Source organism: Penicillium crustosum, assembly GCF_028827405.1.
Source record: "Penicillium crustosum strain IBT 35664 chromosome Unknown utg000001l_segment0_segment0, whole genome shotgun sequence".
NCBI classification, from domain to species: domain Eukaryota; kingdom Fungi; phylum Ascomycota; class Eurotiomycetes; order Eurotiales; family Aspergillaceae; genus Penicillium; species Penicillium crustosum.
The window spans coordinates 7402721-7420815 of record NW_026623122.1 but is presented as its reverse complement, the minus strand read 5'-3'; the positions used below and the strand labels follow the sequence as shown (position 1 = coordinate 7420815).

Here is an 18095-nt window from a genome sequence, read left to right as displayed (position 1 = left end):
TCTTGTTGGCTTTTTTTTTTGACGGTGTCAACTGCTATGCTACATATGTACGCATAACGCACATGTACCCGACACTGAATCTGATTCAAATGACCCTTGCCTTGTCCAAAGTTAAGGATAGATTTTTATACTGGGTACTCATGCCCTCAGGGTACATTTCCCCTTGCTTGTGTAAATGTAAACAATGAAAACTGGAGATCTAAGAGATTCAGGGGTAGAAGGACAGCCTTCCATGGATTCGACCATACCGTACCATCCCCGAGGGCCGTGTTATCAGTATGACTAATGGGTTGTATCTTCATTCGCCAATCAACGTCTACCGAGCAACAAATGGGTTCCAGGGTTCGTGTCTTCATGCTGATTGGTGAGAGTTTCAAGCGTTGTCTACGGGTGTCGGGCAATGCCTGTTGCGCACTCCTCCAGGCTAAACCCCTTCTGGTTGTATCTTTCCTCTCCTTTATGCGCTTCAATTAAGATGCTACCTATATGTAGTACCTCAACAAATTCAATGTATAAAATCCATGCATATTTCTCTTGGATTATCGAGTTATCCTTTTAACCCCTTTCTGTATTGTTTCCCAGCTGAATGAATTCGCTACAACCACAGAGGAGAGAAGAGGGTAGAAATCACGCAAGTGGAAGGCAGGAATTTGCAATCCTGTAGTGAGCTGAGCTCATGCATCTGAGTCATAATGGACAAGTTTAGGTACAATATAACTCGAGAAAAATATAAAGACTTGTCGCCGAGCATGCATCCTACATCTATTCCAATGCACAATGGCATCGAACTCCACTCTATTTGAGGCTGGCCTCGACGTCTTTGGGCCCCAGGCGCCTAGTCCGAATCAGTTTGATTTCAGTCCCTTATTCGAATATACAATATTGTCTATATTGCCTTCTACCTTGTTGCTAGTCTTGATACCATTTCGATTGTGGGCACTATACGGACAATCCCACAAAGTCTCCCGTAGCTTTCTACAGAGCAACAAGCTGGTCTGACTCTCTAGCCAACAACCACAACGCAGCCACTAATAAGGACCTATATCACTCATTAGTTCCTGCTCGTGGTTTTTACTTCTCTCCAAGCTGTTGCTTTAATCCTCTATGCAACAAATTCTGGCGTTCGCACATCAACCTCAATAGCCGCGACCGCGCTTGTCCTCGCCGACGCCTTAGGACTATGCTGGCTTTCTCACATTGAGCATGTTCGCTCTGTTCGTCCATCTTCACTCATCAATACCTATCTAATGATCACCTTTTTGTTCGATATTGCACACACAAGGACACTATGGATGCAAGGTGCCCCCCTGCACATTGCAGCCGTGTTTACAGTAACAGTAGCAGTGAAGCTTGCCCTTACAATAATGGAAGCAATCGAAAAGCGAAATATCCTCTTAGAGCCGTACCAGGACGTTCACCCGGAGGTGACCAGTGGGATCTATAGCCGAGCACTTTTCTGGTGGCTGAACGCTCTGTTGACGATTGGGTTTCGACGGATTATCCACACAGATGACTTATTCCCGGTCGAAGAAGAGATGAAATCAACTGTGCTTTGTCGACGGGCCGAAGAAAAATGGACCCAAACCAACAAATCTCGCTCTCATGCGTTGTTCTGGTTGACATTGAACGTAACGCGTCGCCAGCTGGTCCTCTGTGTCTTTCCTCGTATCTGCCTGATTGCCTTTCGATATACCCAGCCATTTCTTCTTTCCCGGACAGCGCACTTTGTCACCTCCCAGACTGACGCGAAGAGTATCGGCTGGGGTTTGACTGGAGCATTTGGCATCGTGTTCCTAGGAACAGCGATTACCAATGGTGTATATACGCACATGACCTTTCGATTTACTACTGTCGTCCGCGGTACGTTGGTGAGTATGATTTGCGCAAAAACGCTGGATCTAAGCATTATATCCCTCGACGAGTCGGCAGCTATGACCTTAATGTCAAATGATACCGGTGAGCTTTTCTTATTGTCTGTTGTGGGCTATTTGAAACATAACTCATTTTTTTCCCGTGCGCTGTCTCTAGAAACAATATGCGGAGGCTTCCAAAACCTCCATGAAATTTGGGCAGTTCCACTTGAACTGGGTATCGCCATGTGGTTACTGTATCGAGAACTGGGATTATCCTTCCTAGGACCCGCCGTTGTCGCAATTGTGTCAACGCTGTGCATCATACAGATCTCGAGTTATATCGGCAAAGCACAGAAACGGTGGAACGAAGGTATACAGACACGTATCGATGTCACAGCCACAATGCTTGGGTCAATGAAGGTGAGTAGTGCGTTATGGGTGTGGCTTTGGGTTGGGAGAATAACGGAGACATCGCTAGGCTGTGAAGATGCTCGGTTTTACACCGATTGTTTTTGAAACAGTTCAGAATCTCCGCGTCACGGAATTGAAAATGTCGACCTTATTCAGACGTCTTTTGTCGGCTAGCGTGTTCTTTAGTATGTGTACAACACAATATACTTGGAATCATCTGTCCTAACTCTTCTCCAGCAAATAACATGAGAGTGCTAGCTCCTTTCGTTACATTCTTGGTATTTGCCCTTATCCAGGACCACGAGAAGTTGAACTTCACCTCTGCCACTGCTTTCACTGGTCTTTCTCTGGTTGGCATGTTATCGAACCCGGTAAATACTATGCTAAGAACAATTCCAACACTCAAAGCCGCATTCGCTTGTTTTGACAGGATCGAGAAATTTTTAAAGTCCCCATCCCGCAAATTGATATTCATACCGCTGGAAGAATCCTTCAAGGCCAGTGGACAAGGTGTGAAAAATACCGAACAAGACATCACAACTTTTCTCTCCCAAGACAGTAACCAGGAAAATCTAGTGAATGTGAAACTGTATTCCCGGAAACAGCGTGATCCCAGCCCTACTCTCATTAAAGTGCAAAACGCAGGATTTGCATGGACTGCAGACACCCCTATAATCACAGATGTCAGTTTCTCCATGGCGCGGAAAGGCTTTGTTTTCATTATTGGACCAGTCGGGTGTGGTAAAAGCACCTTGTTGAAGGGCCTCATGAGCGAGACACCAGTCTCCCAGGGCACAGTGCACCGTGACTCCTGTACCAGTGCATTTGCAGACCAGAAGCCATGGATTCAAAACACAACAATCCGACAGAACATTATAGGGCCCTCGCTATTGAATGTTGACTGGTACGAGGAAGTGGTCGTCACATGTGCCCTAGATCATGATATTGCAATGATGCCAGACTCACATGGTATGTCTACCTCAATGCAGTGGCATAACTCAATGCAAAGATGATAACAACTAATCAATCACTAAAAGATACTATCGTGGGAAGTGGAGGAATCTCACTTAGTGGCGGGCAGAAGCAGCGCGTGGCTCTGGCCCGGATGCTATATGCCAAATCTGAGCTGATGATTATCGACGATGGCTTTTCTGGACTAGATCCCGAGACAGAGGAAATTGTGTTCACAAGACTATTTGGCAAGACTGGTTTGCTTAGACAACTGGAGGCAACAGTTCTTCTCGTCACCAATGCCGTTCATCGCCTCCACTATGCTGACTATATTATTGCTTTGGATGCTACTGGAGGCATCGCCGAACAGGGCTCGCTTGATAAGCTCCGGGGCGCTGGAGGGTATGTGGAAAGCCTGGAGAAAAGGCACAAGTATGAATCAGATTCCGATGGGACTCGTATCTCCGCAAAGGAAATATCCATTGAACCTCCAAACGGCGGTGCAGTGCAAAAGAAAAAAGCCGGACAGGATGAACTCAATCGACCTATTGGCGAATGGTCTACCTATAAGTATTACTTTGCTTCGATCGGTTGGCCAAGAGCATGCCTCTCACTGTTCTTAGTGAGCTTTTCCGGGGTCGCTGTGAAACTGACGGAGCTTGTTGTTTCTCTGTGGACGAAAGCATACGCAACCAGTGGGGATGAAGTTAGTCCGCTGTACCTCGGATTATATGGAATAATAGCAGGAATAGGAGCCATATTTTGGAATGTCTCTGTTTACCACTTCTTCCTCTACGTGGTGCCAGGCAGTGCCGAAAGACTACATGCTGGACTTCTCAAATCGGTAATGGATGCTCCATTGTCCTTCTTCACAAGTACAGATACAGGCGTCACGACAAACCGGTAGGCTGGAGGTTTACCTTGCATTGCTATATATACTCGCTAACATTCAGGAACAGTTTCAGCCAGGACATGTCAATCGTTGACAAAGAACTTCCATTTACGCTTATTGACTTGGTGGTTTCTATGATTCAAGCGATAATGGGCGCCATATTGATGTGTATAGCAACTGGCTATTTTGCTTTTGCGCTGCCACCAGTGGTTGCTATCGTGTGGGGTAAGTATCTGCTTTCGTTCTATAGAAGAGAATTTGGGATAGCCGGAGCTAACAGTCGAAAATCAATAGTCATACAAAAGTTCTACCTCAGAACCTCCCGCCAAGTGCGTCTACTCGACCTGGAGGCAAAGTCACCGCTGTACACGCACTTCATCGAGTCCCTCTCTGGATTGGTCACTATCCGAGCATTTGGATGGTCCGAGGATTTTGTAAATCAAAACCTACGCGCCTTAGATAACTCCCAGCGGGCGTATTACCTGCTATTCTGCATCCAGCGGTGGCTATCCATCGTTCTAGATGTGATGGTGGCAGTGCTCGCTATTCTGCTGATGGTACTGATTGTTGAGCTCCGTCAATCTGTGGGAGCGGAATACGCCAGCTTAGCATTGCTGAACATTATGAGTTTCAGCGCATCCTTGACATGGATTGTTCGGCAATGGACTGCATTGGAGACTTCCATTGGCGCCGTGTCACGCTTGAAGACCTTCACTTCAACCACACCGACAGAGAATCTCGAGGATGAGCGTGAGCCCGTTCCAGAAAACTGGCCGGACAGGGGTGGTATTGTTTTGAAAGGGGTTTCTGCCTCCTATTCCCTGGCTGGCATTCCCATTCTCAAGGACATCAACATGGATATCAAGCCCGGCGAGAAAATAGGAGTATGCGGAAACGGGTAGTGGGAAAAGTTCTTTGATTATGACTCTCCTGCGATTACTTGAGGTTTCACCGGAAAGTTCTATTCTCATCGACGGCGTGGATATAACGAAGATTCCTAAACAGACTGTTCGTGCTGGAATCAACGCCATACCACAGGACGCCTTCATAATGAAGGGAACTATTCGACTTAATGCCTCCCCTTTGCAGAAGCATAATGATGCAGAGATCATTGATGCACTTTCCAAAGTCCGCCTATGGTCGCTCATTGAGTCTAAAGGAGGCCTCGGTGTCGATTTGGACGCGGAATTCTTTTCGCCAGGACAGAAACAGCTTTTCTGTCTTGCAAGAGCTCTTCTCCGAAAGGGTAAGATTGTTGTGATGGATGAAGTGTCTAGCAGCATTGATCTAGCCACCGATAAAGTGATCCAAGAGGTGATTCTCCAGGAGTTTGAAGGAGCTACGATTATTTCCATCGCGCATCGTCTAGATAGTATTCTAGATTTTGATCGGATCGCGGTGCTAAGTGATGGACAATTAGTAGAATTTGACCATCCTCAAGTGTTGTTGAATAGGCCAACAGCGTTTAGGGACCTGTATAGCCTGTAATTCTGGTTGGTGGTGGACTTGATGAATTGTGAGTGAAACTGCAGAATTAGAGCATTGGGGAACCAACCTTCTGACACCTTACTAGATACTACCACTATCTATATAGTCATAATAGACTGCAACTGCTCCCCAGTTTATATTTTGTATTGTAAGTGCAATTTCAACTCAGCGCAACGCTGCAGCAATGTCCATGTTGTTATCTAGTTATACAGCCAGAGCCAATTAAACCATATTTCCATTGGAGTAGGAGATGAAAATCCCCGGGATAAATGAATACAATCTGAAAAAGAAACCGCTTAGTTGCGGGCAAGCCATCAAAGCAAAGACACTCAGATGAAGCGAACAAATAGTCACACATGGTCTATTTGGGGCAAGATGTATCGAACTTGATCTTGCGGTCCGCGGTGAACAGACCCCAGTGCTGCTCATCCTTCATCTCGCCGTTATCACCCTTGGTATCGGGCTTCCAGGACTCATCGAAGGCCTCGAAGTAGAAGAGGTCAACACCCCAGTTGAGCATACCACAGATACCGGTCTTCCAGAACTTCTCGGCGTTCTTGGTACCGGCCTTGGCAGCCTCGTAGTCAGAACCACCATCGGTGGGCCAGCCGGTCTCACCAGTGACAATGTTGATCTGGTCGGCCTTGTCACCGGCAATCTTCTGAATGTGCTCCATGGCGCCAGCCATGTCATCGAAGTAGGTCTTGTGGGCCTCGTCGGCGGAAGTACCCTGCCAGTAAGCAAAGGCGTTGGCCAAGCTATGAAGTAGGTCAGTATTGGCGCGCAATGTTCCCATTGTCCTTGTTTATCCCCCACTTACACATATTTCACAACGGGCTCCTGGGTGAACAGGGCGTCACCGGTGCCGTCAGCGAGCTTGTTCCAGCTCTCGGCGGTGCCAACAAGAACACCCTTGGGCACATTATCCATAACGTGGCTGATATAAGTGTGGAGCTGAGGACCAGTCAAGTCACCACGGTAGAGAGTCTCGGATCCGACGGTGATGGCGTGAATGACGTCCTCGTAACCGGGGATGGCCTTCTGAATGGCAGCCCAATCTCCCTTGAAGGAAGGCTCCTCCAACAGGTTCTTAGTGTCGGTAGGCTTGCCAACCCTAAAAAAGGAAAAGTTTGGTTAAAAATAGTTCCACTTAGGGGCGAGGGGAAGAACTAGAAACTTACCACATGCCGAGAACGACCTTGAAGCCCTTGTTTTTGGCAGCAGGCAGAATGTTCTGAGGAGTCTTACACTCAGTGCCGGAATAGGTACGGACGAGAGTAGAGAGGCCCTTCAGGGCATCGAAATCGGCCTCATAGTCGCTGGTGGACTTGCAGGTACCGTCGGCGTTCTTGTCACCGAGGGAGAAACCGAGAGTACCCTTAGCAGAGACCAGAGCCGGGGCAGCGGCCAGCAGAAGGGAAATAAGACCAGAGGTACGCATTATGAAAGATGAGGTCGATGAAAACGAGAGATTCGACCAAAGAGTGACAAAAGAAGAAAAAGAGTGTAAGGGTTATAAAGGGAAAATGAAGGTACGTCAGGGACCAAGAAGAAAGACCCAGAGGACCGGGAACGGGGGGAAATTGAGGGTTTAGGCCCTGACAGGGTCTGGCTTTGTCTTGTGGAGAGTTCCCCACTGGAGGTTATAGGGGTGCACCCGGGAACCAATCAGAGTAAACAAAGACTATTCTTGGGCCCGTGGATGAAACAATTCCCCTTTACCTCTGTTGTAGGCTTCTATGACCGTGACTATCTATGATCCGACTGTCCTACCTATATCCTTACCTAGATAATCTTTCGATTTCATAATTCCTTCAACGCGCATTCCATTGAGTTGTATCCAATGCCCATCTTAATATCCTTAATATCTTCGATATAGCCGCATGAGTCGTGATGTCACCTTGACAACGCCCAGCCCAGAATTCCAGATGCCCAACTGATTTCTGGAAAACCGCCCCCATGTGGAGAGAATTGGGGAAATCCAGAATCGATCGGATGGCAAGGAACCACATTGTAATTGTGGTTTGGCCCACACCGCCCACCTCGCCGATCCTCATTGCCTCTGAGAAGAGAACCACTGAGAGATACCTTTGGAACTGGAATTTCCTATGGGTTCACTAGAATCTAGCCGGGCCTCTCTCTCCACAACTGCCTTTGGGCATGATGCACTGGTCTAGCCCGTCCACTCCAAATTTTGTCCCTTGCAGCCAAAATGTACTTGAGATAGCTCATACCACCTGCAGGTTTCACAATTAGCTAATCACCATGGTCAAGGCAGAGATGCATGTTCCAGTCAGAATCCAAGTTTACAACATTGCAGAGTTGGATCTCGTTGTGGATTGGTCAATGGCAGCCAAGGGTGGCCCCATATCACCGCTTGCCATCCTGAACCACACAACGTCTGGAGCAATTACAACGTCACTGGGAAGTTGGGTTACTTTCCATACAATGGAGACTTGTTTCAGCTACATAGTAGAGGAGTACATATCTAGCTTTCTTTGCAGTATAACAGCCGAGTTAAAACATTCAAGAGTCCAAATACTCATCTCAAACAAGAACACACGTAAAAAGGTATGCATAAAATATCTAGCCAGTACTCACCTCGAATCCTCATTATCACCATCGATATCCATACATACCTTGAAAGAAATCTTCCTTCTCCCCAAGACCTAATATTTCCCCGGAACCCCAAATCTGGTAGCCGGCATTTCCCGGCCCAGCTTCAGCTCCAAATCTAGATGGATACCCAGTTAGTTCCGGTTAAATAACAGTATTGACGGTCAGTTTCCCGCCTGGTCAAGCCGCACTAGTGGAAACAGCATTCGGAAATGTGGATGAGTGGCGAACGAATGAGGTGCGTAGATTCATGCATGAATGGCAGGGGTGGGATGAGCAAGGGGCGGGTTTGGTTCCTTTTGAGGGAACTGAAAATCCGAGGATGGAAACGCTCCAATATACAGGCGTTTGGTTCTACAATGTGTTGGTCAGAATTAGGACTTAGGTGGTGGTTGTGTACTGAGCCACGAGGTATGTGAGTGGGGGCTTGTCAGAATGTTCAATGCATGGCTGTGGCTCTGTGGCTTGGGAGTCTGGGGTTAGCCGAGCCCACGCAGGAATGTAAATGCAACCAACGTTCTATTGTAGCCAGACTCACCAGGGGGGGCGTTTTTCACAGTGTGCTGACATTGGCTGTAGGATTTCAGCTGTTGTTACATACATAGTAACAAGCTCTATCATACAAAGTGTTTCTGACATGATTCATAGAGGGTATGATGATATCCGGCGATGATCGCCGGTCTAGATAAAAAAAAAAGAGAGAAAAACGCCGTATGTTTTGTATTGCCTCCAGCCATCCTTGCTGGGGCTACCTAAGTGATCCTGAAGGTTCGAATCCTTCCCTACCCGTAAAACGCCTGCCAGTCCAAATCACAACGCGAAATTCTTCTCTTTCAAGTACAGCTCCTTGAGAGTGCTCAGCTGTGTCACAGCCATTGTCTCCCGCCCAAGCTTGCGGGGCAGTTCGACGATGACATGGTGCATCAGCGCGAGCCCGTACTGGCCGAAGAATCCGATAATGCGTTCGCCCGACGACCGGAAGAGGGCTGCCAGAAGAGCAATCTGGGTCTCCTGCAACTCCGCGGGCGGAATGGCCAGAATTTTGTGGATAGAAACCCAAAACATGGTGTTGGGGAACGGGTTGCGACGTGGGGACTTCGCAAAGTTACGAAGAGTCATAGCAGCATATCCCGCACCGAGTGCGGTCATGCGGTCCATGTGAACTTGTTCAGAGACCCATGAACCAGTGTCTGCGGAACGCCACCAACCCAGGACACGACGTCCACCCTCGGTCTTGTCATTGCCTGTGAATCCCCACAGAGCAGGACAAACAACACGGTACTTAGCCCACATGATGTCGGACATGTGTATACCTTTGTACGTGAACATATCAAAGGAGAAAATCTGTGCAGCAATGATGCCGATCGGCTCAGCGTGGGATTGTTTGATGGACGCTTCAGCCAAAAGAGAGGATATCAAGCTCTTTGCAAGAATGTTCAATCCGTAGATGAGCATTGCCGGCACCTTGTTCTCCGACTTTGCAATCTCCTCAGGTGGGAATGCAATGAAATTTCGAATGTCGACTGTTGGCTCTGGGTAGGCAAGTGCCTTTTCGAGTTCACCTTTGAGTTGAACAATCTAAGTTTGATTTTCAAAATTAGCATTCAAAGAATCACATCCATTGAACGGGGGCTTGATTTCGTACCTGCTGTTTATTCGCACCGGTTCCGGCTCGAAGCTGGCCAACAGACTTCTTGATTGAGCGTCGTAAATTGCCCATGGTCGCCTTGAGGTCGGGCTGGGATTGGCCAATGTCCTTGAGCCATTTGCGCATTTCCTTGAGAGTCTTGTGTAGTTGAACGTAACGTTGCTGTTCTTGGATATCCTCAGCCGAAAGGTTCCCAGCACCAAGTTTCTGCTGTTGTTGGCTGCGGGCCTTTTCGTCGGCCTCTTCCTGCACTTTTCGAGCCTCCTCATCCTCCTTGCGCTTCTGGGCGTCGGCCTGCTCGCGTTCCTTGCGAAGCTTCTCCTCGATCGCAGCTTTGCGTGCGGTTTCAAGCGCAGCAGCTTTCTTAGCCGCCTCCTCCTGGGCCTTCTTCTCGGCCTGCTCTTTGGCTTGGCGTTCGGCCTCAGCGCGTGCAGCTGCTTCTCGTTCGCGGCGTACCTTTTCAGCCTTTTCACGTTCAAGTCGTTCCTTTTCTTTGCGAATGGATTCTTCCTTCCGCAGGCGCTCCTCCTCTTCGGCGAGGAGATGAACCTTTAAAGTTGTCTCCGCTTCCTCGCGGACGCGGTCGTGGAAGGCGGCGGCCTGATCAAGGGCAGCTGTGTGGACTGCTTCACGCTCGCGGTCGATCCGATCGAGATTTTCGTAAAATTGCTTTCGCTCATACTGATGAACCTTTTTCAGATCCGCGTCGAAGATTTTGACTTGTTCAAGATCGCGAACGAGGTCAAGCATCAGTTGCTTGGACGGGCTGTCCAAGGGTGGGACATGAGTTCGGAATCGCGTCATTGTGGGGGTTGACATTTGAGTAAATGATATGTTTATTCTGGTTCCTGGTGAGGAGTGGTCGAGTGGGCGTTTGGGGAAAGGTCGGGGAGGTTCGGAGGGCTGGTGAGGGGAAAGGATGGTCAAGTGAATATGCGGGAACTCAAGTGAACGTAGAGAACTCAAGTAACCGAGACCATATCCGTAGTTAGGCGAGTTCAGAAGCCTTCAGCATAGAACAATATCGCAAAGCGAAGTGCTGGTCACGACTAATGTAGTTATCGATCTGAAGTGGAGGGTAAGAGGAAGGCTGAAGGGTATGGCGTGGGAGTAATTGCGAGGTTATGAGGTAGGTGATGAGTTCAAAAAGTGAATCGCGCGTTTCGTGAGCGAATAATTGGACGTTGTCGCGTCAATAGTAGTAGAAGGGAGGGTCCATGGAGATTGAAGCTATGGGAAGGTTGGGATTAGCATGTAGCTTTTCGAGGGGCACAAACGGAATCAAGCGTTTGCCTGCATTGCGTAACCATCCAATAGTAAGCGACTTGAGTACTCAACGTACATGAATGTACCTTTGACCTTCAAAATATTTCCTCCAATGTTCAAAACCCTTATCTTGAAGCCAAAGAAAATAAATTACCTGTAAAGTTCAATCTTACCAAAGACCAAACTACTTTCACCGCCTTCTCATCACCGCCTTACTATATCGGCCACTACTTTGGGAATATCAGGCTATTAAACATCCTTGCCCTAGTACTTAAGAAGATTGAGACACATACGGAGTACAGTAAGAGCAATCTCAATTGATTTACACACCAATAACATCAATCAACCAATTTCCTAGGATTTACTGCCAGTATATAGCCAAAGAGGGTCTTGGGGAACCCCCTTGAGGGTCCCCCAAGACAAATGAGTATGTAAGCAAGACCCGCGAGCCGGTTCGGTTCCCTGGCGCGCTCCCGCCTGGAAACGTTGACGTTTACATCATTGTGAGCATCATCCATTTTTGACTTGCCCTATATAATTGGGAGAACAAAATACAAAATGATCAAATTTCTTCGATCATACCGGACTTGAGCTTGCAATTGGGTTTTCCCTAGGGTATATTCAATTAGCCCAGCGGATACTGATCCTTTAGCTTTAAAAGTCCCTAAGCTAGCCAACCCACCACTAGTTGTTCTATATTTGAACTTCTGTATGGAGTACTGGAGGAGAGTCGGTATTTCCGGTACAGAAGACGCCGGCTCCTATTTACATGTAGACCCCAATGATCATACTAGACACTTTAAGTGGAGACTCGAAGCAGTTCAACGGATGCATCAGGATGATGATGAAGTTGGTAGCAATGGCGATCATCCATGGCTCCTAATGGAACAGAGTATGATGGATAACTGTCAGAGTATTTACACGATCCACTCTGGGATTATTGCCCTAAAAGCTGTAATAAAACCTTGTTCGGTCATTTCCGAACACACCCTCTTCTTTCCGTACCAATGGCCCTCTCCCCACACCTCTTTGTATCTCCAGCATCACCTTTCTTCTTCTCCTTTCCCCCCTCCTCTCTGTTCTTATCCCATCCCTCTCTTCTTCCCCCCAATATCGCTCCTTCGAGTCGAATTAGTCGATGGTTTCATCGTCTATTCTATCCTTCCCTCTAATTTCAGTATTCGCTGTCATTCTCTTCGGGGATCAACTCTGAATCCCCGTTTTAGAACTTTGGAATCATCCTAAAGACAAGCTCGTTTCAACGGCTTTCTTTACCTAAAGTCCACCCCGGTTCTTCATCGAGGTACTTTTGGTCGAATTCCCCTTTTTGTCGGTTGCAGTCGTGCTTTCCAGCACAGCTCCATCCCCTCGGTCCTTCCAACTCCTGTTCGAAGCTTCATCCTGTTGCTACAGTGTTGCTCGTTCCAAGTTTTCCTTGAACGTGCAATTGCCTCGACTTCTACTTGCCATCACCCCGGTTGCCCCTCGTCACCTCTTGGACTAGTAACAAAAAAAAAAAAAGGCGATCATCCCACATTGAACTCTGCAGACGTCATTTTGGAATGCTAGGGTTGGGAGGTTGTCATTAGTTTCATCTTGCAGGTAAGAGGATTGTGATATACTCCACGCATTTGCTTTTGGAAGTTCCACCCGGCTTCGATTGCCCTTGCCGCCTTTTGGTTATTTGTGAGGTCATCGTCAAGTGTGCTTCTTTCCCCCTGAGATCGAAGCTTCCGTTGAGTCCGCTCTTACCTTTGGGCTTCACTTTTCATATGGGCTCTAACATCGCCGTGTTCCCCTCTTCTCGCCTTCTCTTGCTCCTACTACCATCCTGCACCCTTACTGATCCGCTCTTTGTCACTCTTCTAGGATAATTTACGTATTGAAAACCACAATCCGCACATACAGACTCCTTTTGGTTGGCCTGTGATCCATCTCACTCGGCTCATTTGCCTTTTGGCGCAGTACCAGTCTCTCCTGTCGCCGGATTCGCCCCGCCAAACACACATATTACATTCTACAGTAACTGCCAGCTTCTGTCATCTGGGATCATGGATCAACAGAGTCAATCTGGGCCTCAGGGCCCCGGTGGCCGCAAGTTCCATATTGCTCATCGGAGAAGTCCATCTGAGCTCACCCCGTTGATGAGTATGTGACCGCCCTCTTGACTGCCCACTATAAACCCATAGTCCCGTCATCCCAGCTAACTTAAACTTGTTTACAGTGGAACAACTGGCCATCCAACAACAGATCGAGTTGCTCCAGCAGCAGCAGCAACAAATTGCTGCGACACACCAACAATACGTTAACATGGGGCTGTTGCAGCCCCAGCAATTGGGCCAGGTGCCCTCGTTTCAACCCGGTGCCTCTATGGGCGGTGTCTCCCCACAGCAAGTGAATGCATTCCAGTTCCCGCAGGGCGGACAGCAGCAGCAGCAGCAGCTTGGAGTACCAATGAACGCACCGAACCAGCATTCGCACCGTCGCAACCAGTCTGCTCTCCCTGGTCTTCCCATGGGCCCACCCCCTGCCCCGTCTTCTGGAGCATCGGGATACGCCGATTATAACCAGCAGGGTCAAAACAACAATAACAAGAATGAGAACACCGGCCACGGCCGCGGTCGAGGAGGTCCTCCCGGCGGTGGTCACCAGCGCCGCCACTCGCTTGCTCTTCCTGAGGCTAAGAAAGCTGCCGAGCTAGCCCAGCAGAAGAGAACAGCTTCCGGATTCCAGTTCCCAGCTCCTGCTCCTGGCGCAAGTGCTTCTGATAATCAGTCTTCATCGGATGATAAGCCTGCATCCAGCACATCTCCGGCACCCCAGGGACCCCAGGGACCTGCCTTCCAGCGGGCCGGAAATATGCGGGCTGGTGGTCACGGCCGCAGCCAATCGATGGCCATCGGTGGTAACCGAGCTTCCATCTCCGGTCGCGGTGCTGGCGGTTTCCAGTTCCCCCAAGCCAGTGAGCCAACAACCAATCAATCTGATAATCAACGACGACCCAGCCAGGCTGGCCATGCTCGGTCATCCTCGCGAAACTTTGAGGGCAACTGGCGCCAACCCAACAACCAAAACCAGAGCCAGGATCAGCAGAGGCCTGTCGGTCAGCAGCAGGGTGGATTCCAGCCCGGCCACCGCTCGCGCGGCTCGATGAACCAGTCCATGGGTTCCATTGGTCAATTCCAGTATGGCGGCCAACCTCAGCTTGGCCAGCCTCAGCTTATCCAACTTCCTCAGGGCCAAGTTATGATGGCACCTCAGATGTTCGGTAGTCAGCAACTGAACCCTCTCCAGCTGGCTCAGCTCCAAGCTCTTCAGCAGCAGAACGCCCAAGGTATGGGTGGTCTTCAAGCAAGCCAGCATGCCCCACCGCAGATTTCTGTTCAACAACAGCAGCAACAACAGCAGCAGCGGAAGACCCTTTTCACTCCTTACCTTCCTCAGGCAAACCTCCCTGCGCTCCTTAGCAATGGACAGTTGGTCGCTGGTGTTTTGCGTGTCAACAAAAAGAACCGTTCCGATGCCTATGTTACCACCGATGATCTTGATGCCGACATCTTCATTTGCGGTAGCAAAGATCGGAACCGCGCCCTTGAGGGTGACTATGTCGCAATCGAGCTTCTCGATGTCGACGAAGTGTGGGGTCAGAAGAAAGAAAAGGAGGAAAAGAAGAAGCGCAAGGACATCACTGATGCCCGCTCCAACAGCAATGCTGGAAATGACAAGCTTGGTCGCTCCGATTCCACTGGCGATAGACAGGAAATTGGCCCGGATGGAAGCATCCGTCGCCGTGGTAGTCTTCGCCAGCGCCCTACCCAGAAGAAGAATGACGATGTCGAGGTCGAGGGCCAGAGCCTTCTTCTGTGCGAAGAGGATGAGATCAGCGACGAGCAGAAGCCTTTGTACGCCGGCCATGTTGTTGCGGTCATTGAGCGTGTGGCGGGCCAGATGTTCTCAGGAACCCTGGGTCTCTTGCGTCCCAGCAGCCAAGCTACGAAGGAGAAGCAGGAGGCCGAGCGGCAAGCCAGAGATGGTGCCCAAGGTCGTTCGCACAATGACCGTCACCAAGACAAGCCAAAGATTGTCTGGTTCAAGCCCACTGACAAGCGTGTTCCACTTATTGCCATCCCCACAGAGCAGGCACCCCGGGACTTCGTTGAGAAGCACCAGGACTACGCCAACCGAATCTTTGTTGCTTCTATCAAGAGGTGGCCTATTACCTCTCTGCATCCCTTCGGAACTCTCGTTGAGCAGCTTGGAGAGATGGGTGACTTGCGGGTTGAGACAGATGCCCTCCTCCGCGACAACAACTTCGGTTCGGATGACTTCTCCGATGCTGTGCTGAAGAGCATCGGCTGGGAGGACTGGTCCGTCTCTAGCGAGGGAGACGCCCTGGCTTCGCGACGTGACTTCCGTGAAGAGACCATCTTTACGATTGACCCCGCCGACAGCAAGTCCCTCGAGGATGCGTTCCATGTGAAGAGCCTTGCCGATGGCAAGGTTGAGATCGGTGTTCACGTGGCCGATATTGCTCACTTTGTCAAGGGTAACTCTCTGGTCGACCGTGAGGCCAAGAAGCGCGGTACTGCAGTCTATTTGGTGGATCGAATCATGAACATGTTGCCTACCCGTGTTTCTACTGAGCTTTGCTCTCTTGTCCCTGGCGAAGATCGCCTTACAGTCAGCGTGGTATTCAAGGCCAATCCCAACACTGGTATCGTGGATGACGATGTCTGGATCGGCAAAGGTGTCATCAAGAGCGCTGGCCGTCTTGACTACGATCAGGTCAATGCACTTGTTCAGGGCAAGTCTGATGTCAACACCAGTGGCATCTCTGCTGACAGCATCCGCTTGTTGCACGTAAGTTTATTCGCATTCTCCCACTCGTTTTTTTTCTCTCCCTTATGCTAACAACCATTTAGAACACTGCTGGCAAGTTCCGCGAAGCTCGTTTCGGTAACCGCGTGTCAAACGTTCCTGTGCAGCGTCTGCTTCAGCAGCTTGATGACGAGAATGTGCCAGTCGAATACAATATTTTCGAGTCAACCCCAGCACATGAACTTGTTGAGGAGCTGAGCCACCAGGCCAACTTCTTTGTTGCTCGTAAGCTCGTGGCCGCTATGCCGGACAGAGCTTTCCTGCGTCGTCAGTTCTCGCCCAACTCTCGTCGTCTTACTTCGTTTGTTGAGCGGATGAACCGTCTTGGCTTCGAGATGGACTCGAGCAGCAGCGGCAGCCTCCAGAGCTCTCTCTGCAAGGTTCAAGATGTGGATCTTCGCAAGGTAAGTGACTTTCTTGTACTCACCGTCATAGATGTATGTATTAACACATGATGCAGGGTATGGAGACTCTCATTGCCAAGGCCATGCAGCGTGCCAAGTACTTTGTCAGCAGTGGTACTCCCGATGAAATGCGCCAGCACTATATGCTCAATGTTCCGGCTTACACCCATTTCACCAACCCCTCTCGACGCTACGCCGATATCATTGTGCACCGTCAACTTGAGGCTGTGCTCTCCGAGGGTGCCATTGAGTTCAACGACGATATCGAGTCACTGAACAAGACTGCCGATCTTTGCAACAACAAGAAAGACTCGGCTCTCAACGCCCAGGAGCAGAGTGTGCACATTGAGGCCTGCCGTAAAATGGACCGTAAGAGTCGCGAGATTGGCGGCGATCTCATCAGTGAGGGCATTGTACTCTGCGTTTATGAGTCTGCCTTTGACGTCCTTATTCCGGAATTCGGCTTTGAAAAACGTGTTCACTGCGACCAGCTGCCGCTCAAGAAGGCTGAGTATCGCAAGGACAGCCGTGTGCTCGAGCTGTACTGGGAGAAGGGTGTTCCCTCGTCCGCATACATTCCCGAAGATGAGCGTCCCAAGCCCGGTAACTCCCGTGCTGCCCAAGCTGCCGCGGCTGCTCGCGAGGCCGAAGCCGCGAGAGAGCGGGCCAAAGAACGCGATGAGGCCATGCGTAAGCAAACCGAGACCGGCACAATGTCTGCGGACGATGTCGATGCCCTTTTCGACGACGATGAGGATGTGGATGATGTCACTGAAATGGCAGCCGGCGTGTCGCTCAACTCCGCCGACCGCTCGACTCAGAGCATGCCGCCCTCGCCTACCCGCAACGGTCACCACCAGCAGGGACCTCACCGTACTCGCTCGGACCCCAAGATTGCCTCCGGCACTGGTGATGCACCCGAGAATAAGTTGACCAACAAGGAGAAGTACTTGAATCTATTCAAGCTGCGCGAGGTGGATGGAGACTTTATCCAGGATGTCACAGAGATGACCCGAGTTCCCATCATCCTGAAGACTGACCTGAGCAAGAGTCCTCCGTATGTATTCCCATTCAGTTTTTTTCCCCCTAGCATGAGCGTTCCTAACTAACTTCGATTTCAACTCTAGATGCCTCACTGTTCGGTCTGTCAACCCCTACGCCCTGTAGAGGTCTGAACCTCTGCTCTGTTTTCTTCATGGGATATATTTCTTGCATGCCACCCTGCAGCTTCTTCGCTCAAGCGGAGCATGCTGTGTCTCATGCACGCCTACGGACATAATCCAATCCCAACGTGGATCGAACATATCGTTATCGGCATATCTTTTCTTGGTTACGCTTTTTCTCGGTGGCTTCATCCAATTATCCCAATTCTACCCATCATCTTTTCGACGTGTCCTGGGATTCTTATACTTATCCAGTTATATGTGCAAAGCGGTTGTTTGTCTTTTTTTGAGCATTTTAGTTGAAACCTGGGCAAATCTCTTAGTGCCAGAGCTTGCCTGGTTTTCTTTGTTCTCGTTCTCTGGGAATGTTTGGAAACTTGGCGGGAAGGACATTGCAGCTCGATAGTCCCAGAAAATCCTTCCGATTAATCTATGGTATTACAACCTTCTACCTACTCTCCGCCTGGGCAGGGCTCTTTCTGCAGACGTACAATTAATCTATATGGTCATATATCGTCATGAAAG

General features: G+C 49.5%; 4 protein-coding genes across 4 annotated transcripts; 2 read left to right on the top strand and 2 right to left on the bottom strand.

The window, feature by feature from the left end:
- Positions 1-777: 777 nt before the first annotated feature.
- N7487_002788 (uncharacterized protein) lies at positions 778-5595 on the top strand (the record flags this gene model as incomplete). The annotated part of the gene is made up of 8 exons (XM_056870535.1): positions 778-993; positions 1056-2273; positions 2332-2449; positions 2502-3233; positions 3302-4118; positions 4175-4332; positions 4402-4991; positions 5053-5595. The coding sequence occupies 8 exons, from the start codon at positions 778-780 to the stop codon at positions 5593-5595; spliced, it is 4392 nt and encodes a 1463-aa protein (XP_056735319.1).
- Positions 5596-5956: 361 nt separating this feature from the next.
- Positions 5957-7036, bottom strand: bgt1 (1,3-beta-glucanosyltransferase Bgt1; the record flags this gene model as incomplete). The annotated part of the gene is made up of 3 exons (XM_056870534.1): positions 5957-6353; positions 6416-6709; positions 6777-7036. The coding sequence occupies 3 exons, from the start codon at positions 7034-7036 to the stop codon at positions 5957-5959; spliced, it is 951 nt and encodes a 316-aa protein (XP_056735318.1).
- Positions 7037-9021: 1985 nt separating this feature from the next.
- Positions 9022-10663, bottom strand: N7487_002786 (putative RNA export mediator Gle1; the record flags this gene model as incomplete). The annotated part of the gene is made up of 2 exons (XM_056870533.1): positions 9022-9789; positions 9857-10663. The coding sequence occupies 2 exons, from the start codon at positions 10661-10663 to the stop codon at positions 9022-9024; spliced, it is 1575 nt and encodes a 524-aa protein (XP_056735317.1).
- Positions 10664-13176: 2513 nt separating this feature from the next.
- On the top strand, positions 13177-17574 carry ssdA (mRNA-binding translational repressor SSD1; the record flags this gene model as incomplete). The annotated part of the gene is made up of 5 exons (XM_056870532.1): positions 13177-13273; positions 13350-15985; positions 16048-16407; positions 16464-17464; positions 17535-17574. The coding sequence occupies 5 exons, from the start codon at positions 13177-13179 to the stop codon at positions 17572-17574; spliced, it is 4134 nt and encodes a 1377-aa protein (XP_056735316.1).
- Between the last annotated feature and the right edge of the window lie 521 nt (positions 17575-18095).